The 19,202-nt window shown below is 47.6% G+C and overlaps 1 protein-coding gene across 1 annotated transcript; it reads right to left on the bottom strand.

Moving 5' to 3' along the window:
- Positions 1-3,192: 3,192 nt before the first annotated feature.
- On the bottom strand, positions 3,193-12,736 carry LOC310634723 (uncharacterized protein; the record flags this gene model as incomplete). The annotated part of the gene is made up of 5 exons (XM_083353256.1): positions 3,193-6,334; positions 6,842-6,968; positions 8,413-8,526; positions 10,452-10,559; positions 12,359-12,736. 5 exons carry the CDS (start codon positions 12,734-12,736, stop codon positions 4,563-4,565), a joined length of 2,499 nt encoding a protein of 832 aa, XP_083209382.1. The 3' UTR covers positions 3,193-4,562.
- Positions 12,737-19,202: the final 6,466 nt, after the last annotated feature.

Below are 19,202 nucleotides of genomic sequence, written 5' to 3'. Positions count from 1 at the left end.
GATTGTTACGGGTCCAGATAATCAGCTTCCTCCAAGAACAAAGGGAGCTGATGCGCCACCACGCTCTCAACAACCTTCGCGAGAAAGCGAAGGTTGGAGACCGGACGAAAGTTATTTAATACAGCTGAGTCCAGGGCAGGCTTCTTGAGGAGGGGTCTCACCACCGCCTCCTTCAAGGCGGCGGGAAAACTACCCTCCCTCAGAGAAGCAGTTATCACTGCCTGGAGCCAGCCTCGTGTCCCATCCCGGGCTGCATAAACCAGCCAGGAGGGGCACAGGTCCAATAAACACGTGATGGAGCTCAGCTTCCCCATAATCCTGTCCAGATCTTCAGGAGTCAAAGGATCAAACTCCTCCCAGATAACATCGACAAGACTGCCCTCGTCCTCATCGTCAGACTCTGCCCAGTCGGAGTCCAAACCGGTCCGAATCCGAGCGATTTTGTCCGACAGATGTTGACTAAACTCCTCGGCATGACCCTGCAAGGGATCCTCCCTCACCTCCTGATTGAGGAGGGAGTGGGTCACCCTAAACAGGGCAGCCGGGCGATTATCTGCGGACGCGATGAGGGCGGCAAAGAGATTAGACCTTGCCGTCCTCATCGCCGCGATATAAGATCTCATAAAAGACCTTAGTCATAACCGGTCGGATTCAGATCGGCTGGATCTCCAACAGCTCTCTAGGCCCCGTCTCCGACGCTTCATCTCCCGGAGCTCCATGGAAAACCATGGAGCCCATTGGGATCTGCACCGGGTCAAGGGCTGCATGGGTACAACTTGGTCGAGTGCCTCAGTGGCTGCTTTTTCCCAGGCTTCCACTAGGGCATCGGCTGAGCTGTGAGCAAAGGAGGCAGGTGGGGAACCAAGCGCCGCCTGAAACCGCTCAGGGTCCATTAAGTGCCTAGGTCAGAACCATCGGTCCTCTCGCCTCTCCTGTTCAACATCTACATGAAACCGCTGGGTGAGATCATTCGTGGTTTTGGAGTTGGGTATCATCAGTACGCTGATGATACCCAGCTTTTTATTTCAAACCCAAACCACCCCAGTGATGCCCTCGACGTGATGTCCCGTTGCCTGGAAGCGGTTCGGGTCTGGATGGGGAGGAACAAGCTTCAACTCAACCCCGACAAGACTGAGTGGCTGTACCTACCGGCATCTCGGGATATTCAGAATATTCCATCTCTTTCTATGGGGGGTGAGCTATTACCCCCCGTAGATAGGGCTCGCAACTTGGGAGTCCTCCTAGATTCACAGCTTACTCTGGAAGACCACATAATAACTGTGACTAGGGGGGCCTTCGCCCAGGTTCGCCTGGTGCACCAGTTGCGCCCCTATCTAGACCGGGGTGCCCTGCATACGGTCACTCATGCGCTCGTGACCTCTCGTTTGGACTACTTCAATGCTCTCTACATGGGGCTGCCCTTGAGGACCACTCGGAGGCTCCAACTGGTACAGAATGCAGCCGTGCGAGTGGTGTTGGGGGTCTCCCGATACTCCCATGTTACACCTCTGCTCCGTGAGCTGCACTGGCTCCCAGTTGTCTTCCGAGTGAGATTCAAGGTTCTGATAATGGTTTTCAAGGCCCTACATGGCATGGGTCCGGAGTACCTTAGGGATCACCTGCTGCCGGCGTAAACTTCCCTCCGCCCTGTGCGTTCCCACAGAGAGGGCCTCCTCAGGGTGCCACCGGTCAAAGAATGTCGTCTGGTGGCCCCCAGGGGGAGGGTCCTTCTCTGTGGGCGCCCCGGATTTATGGAATCGGTTGCCAGTTGAGCTCCGGATGGCACCCGACCTTCGCTTCTTCTGACACGATCTGAAGACTTATTTGTTCGAACAAGCCAGCCTGGCCTGATGGGGGATGGGTTGGGATTTTATTGTTGTTTTAAATATATTTACTTATTGTTGTAGCTTGGGCATTTTGTTTAATTCTTTTTTAACTTTTGTATTTTTGTACTTTTATATGTTTGCCCTGTTCACCGCCCTGAGTCCTTCGGGAGAAGGGCGGTATACAAATAAAATTATTATTATTATTATTATTATTATTATTATTATTATTATTATTATTATTATTATTATTATTATTATTTCTTGTTGGTTCAGCAATCCCACGACGGGGAGTGGCAAAACGGAAGACCAACCGTAGGAGATGATCGGTTCATGACAGGGGCATAACAATTGGGGAACCCCCATCCAGATCATCTAACCACCGTCCAGATAGAAAAACCAAATCGAGCGTGTGACCCCCCCCCCATGAGTTGGACCCTGAATAACTTGCATCAGGTCCATGGCCGTCATGGAAGCCATGAACTCCCGGGCTAACTCAGATGATCCTCCCAGGGATGGTAGATTGAAGTCACCCAAAACCAACTCAATCACCAACCCTGAGAGGATGTCGAGAAGCTCGGGCAGGGCTGCTGCTGCGCGACTAGGCAAAAAGTACACCAGCACAAGCACAACTGAGCTCTAGGGCCACATCTCAGGAGGAGAGACTCACACCTGGCTATCTGGACAACGGTGGCCTCCCGCGGACATAAGGTCTCCCACACAACTACCACCACTCCTCCGCCCCTACCCTGAGCCCGAGGCTGGTGCAGCACCCGGAAACCCGATGGACAAAGATCAACCAGAGGTACACCGCCCTCTGGACCCAACCAGGTCTCCGTAATGCAAGCCAGGTCCGCATGCTCCTCCTTGATCAAATCACGTATAAGAGGAGCCTTATTAACTACGGACCTGGCATTAAAATACATGAGCCTGAGCTCAGGTGGCTGCACATCCTCGCTCCCGGAACCATGGGCCGAAACCAAAGGGTCAGAGCACATCACCGCTTGGAGACAGCGGGGACACACTCCCAGATATTGATGCGGCTCTCTGTTCGCACGCCTGCTGCCATTCCCTACTGCCGTGGGGATAGGCAAACCCACACCCCACTCCAGGGCCCCGGAGGCACCCAACCCAAGCCTCGTCACGGCGCGATCAATCCCAGGCCTGGTCTGAGAAACAGTTGGTGGAACCAGCCCAGTTTCCAACCAAACCTTTTGTGAACCCTCCCCCCTCCCTAACCCCACAAAAAATTGAGCTAAAAAGCGCACCACTCTTATTAAATTTATGACAGAGGCTCCTGTCCTTGCCCAACCATCTCTCAGGGTTCCAATAATTGGGCCCGTCATCAAGAGGACAGGTAGAAATAAAGGCAGGTTGCGCCCAGGAAGGGGGGGCACCCCTGAGCGCAAATAAGTCCGTGCTTGAATAAGACAAATAAACCATTGTTCGGGTAGGTCCAGCCATAGTCACTCAGGAGGATGTAAAATAGAAGGTCAACAATGTCCAGTCCACCAGCTCCCTGCCACTTGAGCTAGATACCTTCCAGGTAACTTCCGAAGCAGATCAGGCACCTCCCTCTCAGAGGGCCCAAACCTATCCGGGAGCGGACAGGATACCAACCAGGATAAAGCATACCTCCCTAGATCTCTCACCTCTAGGGGGGTAGCAGATGGTATAGGTTGGTATAATTGATGGTATAGCTGAGCCACCCTCTCACAGCGGCTCAGCTCCAGGACCTTCTGGGTCCAGTGGGTTCGTGGGGGGAAAAGAGGAATTTGAGCAGCAATTACCAGGCATAACAACCTGAAGATAGCAAAAGTTCCAATTGCAGAGGATCTTCTCAGCGAGGAAAGTGAAGAAGGCTGAACAACAGATGGATCCAAAACAGATAGCTCAAGTCCAAATGGCCACAAAACACGGGCGACACGAGCTAACCTGTGCCGTCCGACCAACAGCATGCAGCGCCAGAAGTCCAACGCCCAGCCGTAGGTCTCCCTCGCCGAAAAAAGGCACGAAACAGCCTCCAAATAGCCACCAAACAGCGAAAAACAGCCAAAACACTTCCACTCGACTCTCTGCCCGCCGCTCCAAAGCAACGCCAATTCATCCACCATTTCACAGGCTTTCGGCGTTCCGGAGGCCGCTCTAGGCTGCGGCTCTATCGGCTCCGAAAATCAGCTGCTCAGAGCCCTCCAAGCTGCAGCGCCTCCCAACTCCACAGAGGGCCTCCGAAAAAATGCTGGAGCTCACAGTTCAAAACAGGGGGGCTACATCACTAACAAAGGTACCGACCATCTCTCTTCCTGGATCCTTCAACTCACCAAACCCCAGCACAGAGGAAAAAACACCTCTGCAGACCCTTCGGACTCCAAAAACTCCAAGGACGCCGAAATAGCTGGAGCTCTCCGCGGAGCTCAGCCAAGCACGTCCACCATCTTGGGCATGCGTAGTAGGATTTTACCTTTACCTCTAAGGTGCCAGTAGTCAATAAAACTCCATGCATTTATATGGTCCCTCTCCTGTGTGGATCCTTTTTTGAGAATTACGTTTCCCTTTCCGAGTGAAGCTTTTTCCATACTCCAACCATCTGTGTGAAATCTTTGATGTCGAATAAAATCTCTGTTGACAATAAGGCTGTTTCCACATTCCAAGCATTTATATGGTTTCTCCGTTGGGTGGATCCTTTGATGGGAAATAATACCACTACTCTCAGTGAATATGTTCCCATACTCTAGGCAACTATATAGTTTTTAATGTGTGGATCCGCTGATGGCGAGTCAGATTAGAGTATCTTCTGAAGGCTGTTCCACATTCTGTGCATTTATATGGTCTCTCTCCTGTATGGATTGTCTGATGAAATTTAAGTTGTCCTTTCTGAGCAAAGCTCTTTCCACATTCTATACAATGAAATGGTTTCTCTCCTGTATGGATTGTCTGATGAAATTTAAGTTGTCTTTTCTGAGCAAAGCTCTTTCCACATTCTGTACATTGAAATGGTTTCTCCCCTGAGTGGATAGTCTGATGAATTTTAAGTTGGCTTTTCTGAACAAAGCTCTTTCCACATTCTGTACATTGAAATGGTTTCTCTCCTGTATGGATTCTTTCATGACTAATAAGACTACTTTTCCGAGTAAATGCTTTCCCACACTGTATACATTTATAAGGTTTCTCCCCAGTGTGGATCTTCTTATGAAAATTAAGTCGTCCTTTCTGAGCAAAGCACTTTCCACATTCTGTGCATTTATGTGGTTTCTCCCCTGTATGGATTTTTTCATGTTTAGTAAGATATTTTTTCTGAGCAAACTGCTTTCCACATTCCATACATTTATACGGTCTCTCCCCAGTGTGGATCCTCTTATGATCAATAAGTTCTGAGTTCCAACGAAATTTGTTTCCACACTCCATGCATTTATGCGGTTTCCCTCCCGTGTGCATCCTTAGGTGGCGAGTAAGGTCTTTGTAGAAGAAAAAGGTCTTTCCACACTCCATGCATTTATATGGTCTGTCCCCAGTGTGGATCACATTATGACGAATAAGACCTGAGTTCCAAGAAAAGCTTTTTTCACACTCCAGGCATTTAAATGGTTTTTCTCCTATGTGAATCCTTTTATGAGTATTAAGGTCTTCTTTCCAAGTAAAGCTCTTTCCACACTGCAGGCATTTATGCATTTTATCCCTTGTGTGGCCCCTTTGATGTCGAGTAAGGTGACTGTTGTCAAAAAAACTATTTCCACATTCCAGGCAATTATATGGTCTCTCTCCTGTGTGTATCCTTTGATGGGAAATAATATCACTACTCTCAATGAATGTCTTTCCACACTCCTTGCAATTATATGGTTTTTCACTTGTGTGGATCTGCTGATGGCGACTCAGATTACAGTTTGTACTGAAGGCTTTTCCACATTCTGTGCATTTATAAGGTCTCTCCCCTGTGTGGATCCATTCATGAAAAGTAAGTTGCCCTTTCCAAGTAAAAATCTTTCCACACTCCTTGCAACTATATGATTTTTTAGTTGTGTGGATCCGCTGATGGCGATGAAGATTAGAGTTTCTACTGAAGGTTTTTCCACATTCTCTGCATTTATAAGGTCTCTCCCCTGTGTGGATCCATTCATGAAAAGTAAGTTGCCCTTTCCGAGTAAAAATCTTTCCACAATCCTTGCAACTATATGATTTTTTAGTTGTGTGGATCCGCTGATGGCGATGAAGATTAGAGTTTCTATTGAAGGTTTTTCCACATTCTGTGCATTTATATGGCCTCCCGGCTGTGTGTATCCTCTGATGGCGATGAAGACTACAGTTGCTACTGAAGCTCTTTCCACACTTCATGCATATTTTCATCTCTTTGTTTAGACTGAAATCTCTCTCATATTTTACATACTTTTGTGGTTTGTGCTTCCTAGGCAGCATTTTAGGTAAAGCAAAAGAGAAAGAATGGCTTTTTGAAGACACTGCCATTTGCAGTTTAAATAGTCTAAGCTGGTTGTCGTTCTCATTCTCTAGCCCATCACCTGTTTGGAACAAAAAACAACAACAACCCACCAGAAATTCTCATTAGAATTGGTATGCAAGGGATTTTTCACCCTGAACCAGATTAAGGCTTTGCTGTTGATAGGTCAATCTGCTCAGGCATTTCCATGGAGCATCTAAAGCCACAAAGCTATGGTGAGCATATCTGCCAAGGCCTTTGTTGTGTTCTGGCTCTGATGACAACCCTGGATAAAATTCCCCATGAAGCGCCTCGGCTGGTTTGTCATCTGGGGTTGACAGTTAAAAGGAAATGAAGGGGACGTGTACAGGGCTCTTTGCACCCATAGCTCTCCACTGGATATTAGCTACATACTGGTACTATACATCGTGATCCTAATTTTCTTGAGATTAGGAAAAGTTTTACACGTGATGGCCAAGTAGAGTTTTGACCACATTATGCAACTGAAGGCATGTATATCTTCCCCGTTTAACTCCCACTTAAAACACCTTTCCTAATCAATGGAACCCAGAACAAAGGGGGTCCTTACCCAGAGCGTCCATATTCTTAGAAACCTCCAGCATGACTTCACTGCACAAAGCCTTCTGGTCACAATCCAGCAGTGCCCACTCCTCCTCTGTGAAGTCCACAGCTACCTCCTCAAAGAGATCAGTGTCCTAGAAAGAAAAATAAAAATTTTCCCATAAGACAGTCCTCTGCTGTTTTCTTTCTTTCTTCTTACTTCCAAAACAGAAAACAAGGCTCTGGAAGAGTCCAAATGGACATTTTCTTATGGGGCAGACATCCACCTTCACCTGCTCCATGCTGCTGTCTTAAAGGCACAAAACATGGCTTAGATGCATCCAAGTTATAGAATGGACTACTTGGGGAGCCCCCTCCCCTGGCCTGGAATAACTGCAAAGGAATAATGCCAAAGCACCTGAAGGCAGGATAAGAAGCAATGGATAGAAACTAATCAAGGAGAGAAGAAACATAGAACTAAGGATAAATTTCCTGACAGAACAATTAATCAGTGGAACAATTTGCCTCCTGAAGCTGTGAATGCTCCAACATTGGGAATTTTTAAGAAGAAATTGGACAATCATTTGTCTGAAATGGTATAGGGTAGTGATGGCGAAACATTTAGAGACCGAGTGCCCAAACTGCAACCCAAAACCCACTTATCGCTGGGTGCCAGGTGGGTGTGGCCTACTGGGTGGGTGTGGCTATGGTGGTCATGGAAGATTGGGTGGGTGTGGCCAAGGTGGATGTGGTCACCTCAATGTTGCTCGGGACACCTGTAGGGGGTGGGCAGAGTTGGGGGAGATCCAGGGGGTCTCTGGTAGGTGTGGTGGTAGGTAGGAGGTTCATCCTGCGGGATAAGGCGAGGCAGAGAGGGAGTGCCATTGCCATGGGGCAAGTCAAGAGCCGGGGTGACTGCTGCCTGACACCATCAGCCATCGCACACAGAGGCCAGCAAGCGCATGGGGGCCGACGGTGTCCATCAGTAGCCACAGCCTGCTGGCCCCTCGACTGACGCACTCTGGGGCTCCGCAGCCCATCGCCAGCAGTTCAAAGAAGCTGCCTCAGAGATGGATGGTTGGCTGACAGCTGAGGAAGCAATGCACTGGGTCGTGCCTGGGGAAAAAGAGAGCATGCGAGGCCAGGAGGGACGGTGTGGGGTGGGAAACCAGCCATGCTGGGATGCATCTGGCCACGTGCGACCTTGGCAAGTTAGCAGGTGGCTGGTTGAAGAGGGACAGTTACCACCTCCGAGGTATGGTGCGGGTGCCCACAGAGAGGGCTCTGAGTTCCTCCTCTGGCACCCGTGCCACAGCTTCGCCACCACTGGCGTAGGGTTTCTGCCTGAGCAGGGGTTAGACTAGAAAACCTATTTAAAAATGTTGTAAATGACCCTGGAAATATCAAGTCACTTGACAACAGTCTTACCATTAAAACTGCTTAGCTTTGACCTTGCTATCAGAAATTTGTCTATCCTATAATTTATTTTTAAGTGCATATATTTGTACAGTGGGCATTGTTTTAATTCACATGTTGCATTTGGTTTTTAAAGTAGCTCATGAGCAGGACTTTAATCTTTTCACAAGAACCTAAACTTACCTGGCAAGGTGGCCCCAGTTTGATGTTATTGAAAGGAAGTTCTTCAGAATAAAAGGATGGATCTCTTCTTCCCTGGAGCACTGTTGAGATCTCTCCCATGAATGGCTCCTCCAACTGAAAGAATAGCCTGTATTTATGATCCACTTTTTTAGGCCCGAGATATTTGCAGGACCGTCTGCTGCCAGGAATGACCTCCCATTGCCCGGTGCGCTCACACAGGGAGGGCCTCCTCAGGGTGCCGTTGGCTAGACAATGTCAGCTGGCGACCCCCAGGGGGAGGGCCTTCTCTGTGGGAGCGCCGGCCCTGTGGAATCAACTTCCCCTTGAGCTCCGGATGGCCCCAGATCTCCGGTCCTTTCATCGCGGCCTTAAAACATTTCTCTTCCATCAGGCTGACCTGGACTGACAATAGGGATTTTTAAATAGAATATTTTTAATATTTTATCATTGGGGCTTGTTAGTTTAATCTTTTTAAACATTTGTATTATTGTGTTTTATTGTTGTTAGCTGCCCTGAGTCCTTTGGGAGATAGGGCGGCATATAAGTCCCAAAAATAAATAAATAAATAAATAAATAAATAAATAAATAAATAAATAAATAAATAAAGTCAACCATGTTAGTTCACTTGCCTTACTTTTTTCTCTCCAACTGTACTTTTCAAACTCAAGTCAATATAAGGAAACTTGAGAACTCCTGCTCTTGTGGGTGGCTGTTATTTGATAATCGCCTGACACTTTTATGGAATAGTTTATTTCTTCTTTCATATTTCCTCTTTTCCTTCTGATCAGGAGATGCTTCTTTAGCTCCTCCCCTTTACCTGACCATTATGGCCTTTTCATTTTATGTATGTATTTATGCCTGTACTATCTTGTCCTCTTTTTTCTTTAGATTTGGGAGCCTTTATCTCCTGAGAAAGACAGGATCGATATCCCCTTCTTTTGGAGTGGCTTCTCTGTGCTTCTTGCAGTGAGGAAACCACAAACTTGGCAGTTCAGGGGAAGACTTTGAAGTGAACACCGAGATGCTTGTGAAAGTAAAATGCATCTCCTAAAAATATTGTGACACTCATTAAAAGCAATTTGGATACTTCATTCTTTCTCATGTCAAATTCCCAGTCTGGCTTAACTTAGTGATAAATGTTTTAAGATAATTTTGAATATATAGAACAGAAAAGCTCAATCAAAGAGAATCTTTGCTGCAATGGAATGCAAACGTTTGGCAAATTTGCTCAATAAACCACTTTTGCAAAATGATTCTGAACAATATACAATTTTAATGAATGATATACTCTCCATATCAAAGCACAGGAACATGTAAACTGCAATAATATCCTAAGGTGGACTAAAATAATGATATGCCATAAATTGGGACTAGATCACACTAGAATTAGTAACTGTAATGAAAATCATGACAGGAACTTCCATAACCAAAAACTGCCCACAGACAGACCATTCCCTAAACTGCTTTTTACAATAATATTCTGTGCCATGATTGATAAAAACTGACAGGCCACAATTTGACCGTGCAGGTCCATATAGTCCTTAAGGGTGGGAAGGCCCTCTCTATGTCCTCTATGCTGATGTTTTAAAGGCACAAAACATGACTTAGATGCATCCAAGTTGCAGAATGGTATTCCTTGGGGACCTCCCTCCCCTGGCCTGGAATAACTCACCAAAATCATTTTGGGCAGGGGAATCTCCTGGCCGCATCTCTCTGGCCAGTAAAATACACATTTCTTAGTAAACAGGAGAGATCTATTAAGAATTCTTTACCTGGCCTATTTCAAATTGTTCACAAACTTGGAAATATCAAGTTATTTCACCAACAGTCTTATCATTAAAACTTGTCAGCTTTGATGCAGTAGAGGTTTTTATAAGAGAAATTTGTTAGGGTTAGCAATTTTTGTACAATTGGTATTGTTTCACTTCATGGCTTTTATTTTTCATGTCCTTTTCCAAAGTCTTTTCAAAAAATATTAAGATTAAATTGTTCCAACTTATACATTTCCTAATTACATTTCCACTTTCAAATGAACTTACCTGGCAAGGTGGCCCCAATGTGATGTTATTGAAAGAAAGCTCTTCAGAATAAAAGGATGGATCTCCTCTTCCCTGGAGCACTGTTGAGATCTCTCCCATGAATGGCTCCTGCAACTTAAAGAATAGCCTGTATTTATGATCCACTTTCAAATAATGTCAACCATGTTAGTTCACTTGCCTTACCTTTTTCTCTCCAATTGTACTTTGCAAACTCAAGTCAGTATAAGAGAACTTGAGAACTCCTGCTCTGTGGGTGGCTGTTAGTTCTTGATTATTGCCTGACACTTTTGTGAACTACAATACTTGTAATAATAATAGTAATAATCAGACAATCTTTTTGGTTATGTTAGTTGCGAAAATCATGTAGGCTTGGAATCTGTATCTCTATTTATTTTTGCTGAAATTTATTTATTTTATTTATTTTTATTACATTTATATAGCGCCCTTTCCCTAAGGACTCAGGGTGGTTTACAGGGTGATTAAAAACAAAAATACAAAAGTTAAAAACAAATTAAAAATTATATCCGTCCCTGAATAAGTAAAACCCCAGTTAAAATTAAAATTCTCAGCCTGGGCCAGAGAGCTCGAAGAGCCAGGTCTTCAGGTCCCGGCGGAATGAACGGAGGTCGGGGGCAGTCCTAAGCTCCACTGGCAGCTGGTTCCAAAGGGCAGGCGCACCCACTGAGAAAGCCCTATCCCTGGGTGTCGTCCGCCGGCAGTCTCTTACCGGTGGCACCCTGAGAAGACCCTCCCTGTGGGAGCGCACTGGACGAAGGGAGGTTGATGAAGCAATGTAAAAAATGGTAACTATATTCAAAGCATAATTTGCTAAATTATTTTACTAAATATCACTGCTTTTTAAGACCAATGTGCTCACTCCATCCAAATACTGTGAAGCTATGCTTTTGCCTCATAACATCAAACATGTGTTTTGAAATATGCAACCTAAATACTATTTGGTCCAGCTAAAAACAATTTTCATCTTTTATTTCATAACTATGTATAATCCTCTGTTCGTTCTTTGTACTAACTTGCATTATGTGAAATACCTGTGTGAAAATAATTCTTGGTTCCTGGTTCTAGCCAAAAATATTATCTAGAAGAAATATAAGTTTCCAACATCTGGTTTGCTTAATAGATCCAGTTCATGAGACAAGAGTTCACTTATCTTAAGTTCATAGCTAATGGTACTGACCAAGATTTCTAAAAGGACCAGTTGATGATCCAACTGAACTATAAACACATATTTTTGTGGATGGGGAAGAGCTATTAGTAGCTAGAGGAGCCCTCTTGGATTCAGGTTTGGGATCTGCTTCCCTGTTTTGGGAATCCTGACTGGAGGAAACAATCAGCCATTCAGCTTCAAGAAGCACAAGAACAACTAACCAGTGGAACAACCTGCCTCCAGAAGTGGTGAATGCTCCAACACTGGAAGTTGGTAAGAAGAGACTGGACAGCCATTTTTCTGAAATGGTATAGGGTTTCCTGCCTTAGCAGGGCGTTGGACTAGATGACCTCCAAGGTCCCTTCCAACTTATTATTAGTATAAGAATGAATATAATAAGCTCTATCTTTATTGTAAGAGCACATTAATAAAATCTTGCAATTCTGAAAGCATTTTTCCGATCCTCTCCTTGGACTCTCTGGAAAACTAGGAAGGGCTTTTATGAAATTTCATACCCCCCTCCACCCCCATCACCATGTGGGAATTGAGATGTCTTTTGCGTTATGGCCACATTATGTCCAGTCCATGAAAAACTATGTGGGAAGTTAAAAATGTGGGAATAATGTCCCACAGTTATTTCCACAGACTATATTACACCCTGCCAACACGTGTTCTCTAGATGCCTTTTCTTTCTGACTGTAAAGAAAACAGAGGCGTAAAAGAAGCTGAAATTCCCTCTCACCTGCCGGCCCTCTCCGGGGGGCTCCCGCGGGGCGGAGAAGGGCGGCGGGCCGAGTAGGAAGCCCTCGGCCAGGGCCACCGCCTGGGCGCAGCTCTCCGCCCCGCACTCCCGCAGCCAGCCCGCCAGTTCCGGAGGCAGCAGGGCCAGCAGCTGCTCCAGCACCACCAGGTCCAGCATCTCGGCTTTGCCGCTTCGCTCGGGCCGCAGCCACCCGCGGCACAGCCGGTGCAGGCGGCTGCAGAGTGCCCGGGGCCCCTCGTCCTCTCGGGGGCGGCAGCTGCGGAAGCGCCGGCGCTCGGCCTCGGAGCTGTGGGGCCGCTCGGGGAGGGTCGCGGGGGCTGCTGCTGTTGCCGCCCACGGAGACCCCGAAGCCTCCATTCGGCCTGTCGCTTCGGCGAAGCCCAAATGGGAGAAGCTCCCTCCGAAGCCGCCCTCCCTCCGCCCCTTTCCCGAGAAGGGGCGGAGCTCCGCCTCCTGAGAACTTCTGAGGGGGAGAGCAGCTGCAGGTCGCTCCCGCCAAAACTTCCCGCGCTCCGCTGTCCTCCCAGACACCGAGCTAGAGAGGGATGCTTCCTAGACGGGCAAAATTCTGTAATCCTTTGGTTTACTGCTCTCAGCTAGAGCGCCACGCCTAATGCAATTTACCAGCGTTCCTGTCCTCAGAAGCTACCGCGGGCTGGCAAAAGCTCTCTGCGCATGCCCTGTTCCATGCTGACCGTAAGAGGTCAGATAAGGTTTGAGCAGGCCAAACGCTTGGTAGGGGAATGAATGCGGGGCTGTGCAGAGTTAGGGGGCCAATACAGAGGGCACGATGGAAGTAGAGCGCAGCTGAAATGAGCCAAACGCCTGTGGGTGAATCCTGGTTTGATTGCTGCTTCTGGGCACCGGGATTTTTTTCTCCCGGAATCCTCTTGAAAATGTGGATGTGGACAGATGGAAAGTGGAGGGGGGAGAGAGAGAGACTTGAGGAAAGACACCGCAAATGTGAGAAAAGGAAAGAGGTGGAGAGCAGGCATCCGTTCATCAAATTGATACATTATTAAATCAACATGGAAGCAATAAATTCTTTGGGGATTTCTTCGGGCCAGTTTATTGGACCGTTGTGTTGTCTGTATTCTATTGATGACACTCAATGAATCCCCCTTTTTCTATAGACTACAGTCTATCCCAAGGGTAGGCAACCTTGGCTCTTTTATGACTGGTGGACTTCTGGGAGCTTAAGAGTCATAAAAAAGCCAAGGTTGCCTACCCCGATCTATCCCATGGGTCTTCAAACTTGGCCCTTTCCTTAGCCAGCGTGCCCGGCTGAGGAATTCTGGGAGTTGGAAGTCCACAAATCATAAAAGGGCCAAATTTGAAGACCCCTGCTTTCTACCCTGTATCTGTATAGTTTCTGTTTCTCTTCTGTTGAAGTCTTGACTGTTAAGTCAGCTATTCTGCTTGATCTTTTCTGGCTGGTTGATTTTTTTGAAAAGATCTGATTTCAAAAGGTTGCACTACTTAACACACACACACACACAGAGAAATTGACCTCCTGAAGTGGGTTTATCCCCCTCCTAGGTGGACTCAAATATGGGGCTCTGTATCACTGGCCACGATGACAGGATGAGATAGTGAAAAAGAATACATGGAAGATTGTATTCCGGACCCATGCCATGTAAGGACTTAAAAACCATCACTAAGACCTTGAACCTCACCCGGAAGACAACTGGTAACCAATGCAGCTCGCGGAGCAAAGGTGTAACATGGGAGTACCGGGAAACTCCCAAGACAACTCTCGCGGCCGCATTCTGTACCAGTTGGAGCCTCCAAGTGGTCTTCAAGGGAAGCCCCATGTAGAGAGCATTGCAATAGTCAAGACGAGAGGTCATGAGCGCATGAGTGACCGTACACAGGGCATCCCGGGCTAGATAGGGCCGCAACTGACGCACCAGGCGAACCTGTGCGAAAGCCCCCCTAGTCACGGCTACTACATGATCTTCTAAGGTAAGCCGTGCATCTAGGAGGACTCCCAAGTTGCGAGCCCTATCTACGGGGGGTAAAGACTCACCCCCCATAAAAAGTGATGGAACATTTTGAATGTCCCGGGATGCCGGAATGTACAGCCACTCAGTCTTGTCAGGGTTGAGTTGAAGTCTGTTCCTCCCCATCCAGACCCGAACCGCCTCCAGGCAACGGGACATCACAGCGAGGGCATCACTGGGGTGGTTTGGGGTCGAAATGAAAAGTTGGGTATCATCAGCATATTGATGATACCCAACTCCAAAACCACGAATGATCTCACCCAGCGGTTTCATGTAGATGTTGAACAGGAGAGGCGAGAGAACCGAACCCTGAGGAACTCCACAAACGAGAGACCTAGGGGCCGATCTCTGCTCCCCTGCCAACACCGACTGCGAACGTCCCAGGAGATAGGAGGAGAACCACCGAAGAACTGTGCCTCCCACTCCCAATCCCCTGAGACGCCGCAGCAAGATACCATGGTCGATGGTATCAAAAGCCGCCGAGAGGTCTAATAGGACTAGGACAGAGGAATATCCCCTATCCCGGGCCCTCCAGAGATCATTCACCAGAGCGACCAATGCCGTCTCCGTGCTGTACCCGGGCCTGAAATCCGATTGGTACGGGTCCAGATAATCCGCTTCATCCAGGACCAGAGGGAGTTGATGCGCCACCACACTCTCAACAACCTTCGCAAGAAAGCGAAGGTTGGAGACTGGACGAAAGTTGTTCAAGACAGCTGGGTCCAAGGCAGGCTTCTTGAGGAGAGGTCTCACCACCGCCTCCTTCAAGACGGTGGGGAAATTACCCTCACTCAAAGAAGCAGATATCACCGCCTGGAACCAGCCTCGTGTCCTCTCCCTGGCTGCATAAACCAGCCAGGAAGGGCACGGATCCAATAAACATGTGGTGGAGCTCAACCTCCCCATAATCCTGTCCACTTCATCAGGGGTCACAGAATCAAACTCCTCCCAGATAACATTGACAAGACTGCCCGTGTCCTGATCGTCAGACTCTGCCCAGCTGGAGTCCAAACCGGTCCGAATCCGAGCGATTTTATCCGACAGATGTTGACCAAACTCCTCGGTACGACCCTGCAAGGGATCCTCCCTCACCTCCTGATTAAGGAGGGAGCGAGTCACCCTAAACAGGGCGGCCGGGCGATTATCTGCGGACGCGATGAGGGCAGAGAAGTAATTGCACCTCGCTGCCCTCATCGCTGCGAGATAAGACCTAATATTGGTTCTTAACCGCAACCGGTCGGATTCGGATCGGCTGGACCTCCAGCAGCTCTCTAGGCCCCGTTTCTGACGCTTCATCTCCCGGAGCTCCGCGGAGAACCATGGAGCTCATTGGGATCTGCACCGGGTCAGGGGCCGCAAGGGTACAACTCGGTCCAGTGCCTCAGTGGCTGCCCTTTCCCAGGCTTCCACTAAGGCATCCGCCGAGCTTTGAGCGACGGAGGCAGGTGGGGATCCCAGCGCTGCCTGGAACCCGTCAGGGTCCATTAAGCGTCTGGGGCGGTACCATCTAGTTGGTTCCGCATCCCCACGGTGGGAGGTGGCAAGACGGAAGACCAGCCGCAGGAGGTGATGATCGGTCCATGACAGGGGCATAATAAATGGAGAGCCCCCACCAAGATCATCCAACCACCGTCCAGATAAAAAACCAAGTCAAGGGTGTGGTCTCCCTCATGAGTTGGTTCAGAAATTACCTGCGTCAGGTCCATGGCCGTCATGGAAGCCATGAACTCCCGGGCTAACTCAGATGACCCTCCCAGGGATGGTAGATTGAAGTCACCCAAAACTAGAAGTTTGGGGAACTCAATCACCAAACCGGAGAGGACATCGAATAGCTCGGGCAGGGCTGCCGCTGTGTGACTAGGCGAAACGTACACCAGCAGCAAGCCCAACTGCGCCCCCGAACCAAACCTCAGAAAGAGAGACTCACACCCGACTATCTGAGGAACGGTGGTCTCCCGCGGACATAAGGTCTCCCTAATAACTACCGCCACTCCCCCGCCCCTACCTTGAGCCCGAGGCCGGTGTAGCGCTCGGAAACCTGGTGGGCAAAGGTCAACCAAAGGGACCCCACCCTCTGGACCCAACCAGGTCTCGGTGATACAAGCCAGGTCCGCATGCTCACCCTCCACCAGATCCCGCACAAGGGGAGCCTTATTAACCACGGACCTGGCATTCAGGTACACCAGCCGGAGCTCAGGAGGCTGCACATCCTCGCTCCTGGCACCTCGGGGAAGAACCAGAGGGTCGGAGCGCCTCACCACTTGCAAACAGCGGAGACGGCCCTCCCGGTAACGATACGGCCCTCTGTCCATACGCCTGCTGTCATACCCCAGTGTCGTGGGAATCGGTAATCCCACGACCCGCACCCGAGCCCCAGATGTAACCACAACCCGCTTCCCCCCAAATGCCGTCGGACCCAGGCCTGGCCTGCAACATGGTTGTATGGCCACCCCCCATAGTCAGACAACCATTACCCCCCACCCCCCTCCCTAACCCCCTAAAAAATTTGACTAAAAAATTAACCAGGGGCCTCTTGTTAAATTTATATCGAGAGCCCCTGGCCTTACCCGGCCATCTCTCAGGGTCCCAATAATTGGGCCCTTCATCGAGACTGGGAGTAGCAAAGAAGGCGGGATGCACCCAGGAGAGGGGGGCACCCCTGAGGGCGAGCAAGTCCGTATCGGAATATCGGTACATACAGTCCGAACAAGTCCAGAGAGGGCAGTCCAATGCTTAAAAAATCCAACAGGAGGTTCGAAGGTAAGGAGTGGAACATTTGGGCCATCCACCAACCTACTGCCACTCGGTTGGATGCTCCCAGGGGCAGACCACAACCCGTCCTCTCACGACGGGGTGCGAGTCTGCTCCCGGGGATGGTCCAAAATGCACACCCTGGGTGGGGCAGAACCCATAGAGCTCCCACCTCTATGGGGCTGCCGATGTTTATGTTTATCTTTATTAATAAAGATCCAAGACTATCAACACATTTTCCAAAAATGTGTTGGGAAGCTCAAGTGGTGAGGAATAATTGCTTTGTCAACTGCTCAAAAAGAGGTTGTCTTTCTGGGTCTGATCTCACTCATCCTCCTCCTGGTCAGAAGATAACAAAGGGGAATGGAAAAATTTCTTTAGACAAATCTTAAGAGGAAAGAAAAGCGAGCACTATTGTGTGGGAATTAACATAATTCTGCATTTGATATTTCTATGCAATTTCTGTTTTATATAGTGTTTTTAGTTAAATTAAGATGGAAGTCCAGGAAGCTACCAGTTCTCTGGTTGGAAAAGATAGTGAGATAGTGAGGGGCAAAAAGCAGGAAACTGAATGGCTTAATTCATATTTTGCATCTCGCTTTCCATAGCGTAGGGAGAGAGATGAAAAGCACAGGTCAAAACAGGCAACTGAAGACTTAATTACTCTGAATGAATTCAAGTTTTGGGGACCAGAAGGATTATTCTGAAGCTCCTTCCATAGATTTATATGGTTTCTTCTGTGGACATGATTTTATGAGAATTATGGTGTCCTTTCTGAGTAAAGTTCTTTCCACACTCTCTGCGTTTATATATGATTTGTCGTGTCTGGATCCTCTAATGATGAGTTAGATAAGAGGATTTTCCACTTTTCCATTTAAAGTGGTTTCCTCCCTGGGTGGATCCTTTCATGACAACAAAGATGTTCTTTCCCAGTAAAATTATTTCCACACTCCATGCAGTATATACTATTTCCCAAGTGCATGGATTCTTTATTAATAAATGTCTTTTAACTTTTAAAGCTTTATCCACACAGCATGCATTTATTTATATGCTCTGTTATGTGTGGATCTTTTTATAAGAATTAAGTTGTCCTTTCTCAGCAAAGCTTTTTCCACATTCTGTGCCTTTATATGGTCTCTCCCCTGTATGGATTCTTTCGTGATTAATAAGATGATGTTTCTGAGTAAATTGTTTTCCACTCCATGCACCTGTATGATCTCTCCCCAGTGTGGATTCTTTCATGACAAATAAGACCTCTCCTCCAATGAAAGTTTTTTCCACTCTTTGCTTTTATATGTCTCTCCCGTGTGCAGCCTTTTATGAGAATAAAGATGTCCTATCAGAGCAAAGCTCTTTCCACATTCTGTGCACTTATATGGTCTTTCCCCTTTGTGAATTCTTTCATGATCAGTAAGACATCCTTTATGAGCAAAACTTTTTCCATGCTCCAAGCATTTATATGGTGTGGATTATTTTATGAGAATTAATTAATTTATGAGAATTAAGATGTCCTTTCCAAGAAAAGCTCTTTTCCCTCTCCATCCACGTGTATGGTTTCTCCCAAGTGTGGATCCTTTTATGATGGATAAGTTCTGAATTCTGACTAAATCTTTTTCCACACTCCATGCATTTATATGATCTTTCCCCCCATATGTATCTTTTGGTGGAAAATAACTCTCCATTTGTCAATAAAGCTCTTTCCACACTCCATGCATTTACACATTCTCTCTCCTGTGTGGATGCTATTATGAGAATTAAGTTTTCCTTTCTGTAAAGCTCTTTCCACACTCCAGCATTTATGCAGTTTATCCGCTTTGTGCATCCTTTGATATTGAGTAAGGTCGCTGCTATCAGAAAAGCTCTTTTCACATTCCAGGCATTAATATGGTCTGCCCCCTGGGTTGATACTTTGATGGGAAGTAACATCACTACATTTTATGAGAATTTGTGTCCTTCCCAAGTTTAGCTTTTCAACACTCCTTGCATGTGCATGATTTCTCCTGTGCAGATCCTTTAACGCAGGGCTTTTCAATCAGTGGTACGGGTACCACCTGTGGTACATTGGCACC

This window comes from Vipera ursinii (assembly GCF_947247035.1).
Source record: "Vipera ursinii genome assembly, chromosome: 2".
Lineage (NCBI taxonomy): Eukaryota > Metazoa > Chordata > Lepidosauria > Squamata > Viperidae > Vipera > Vipera ursinii.
This window is presented reverse-complemented; position numbering and strand designations above follow the sequence as displayed.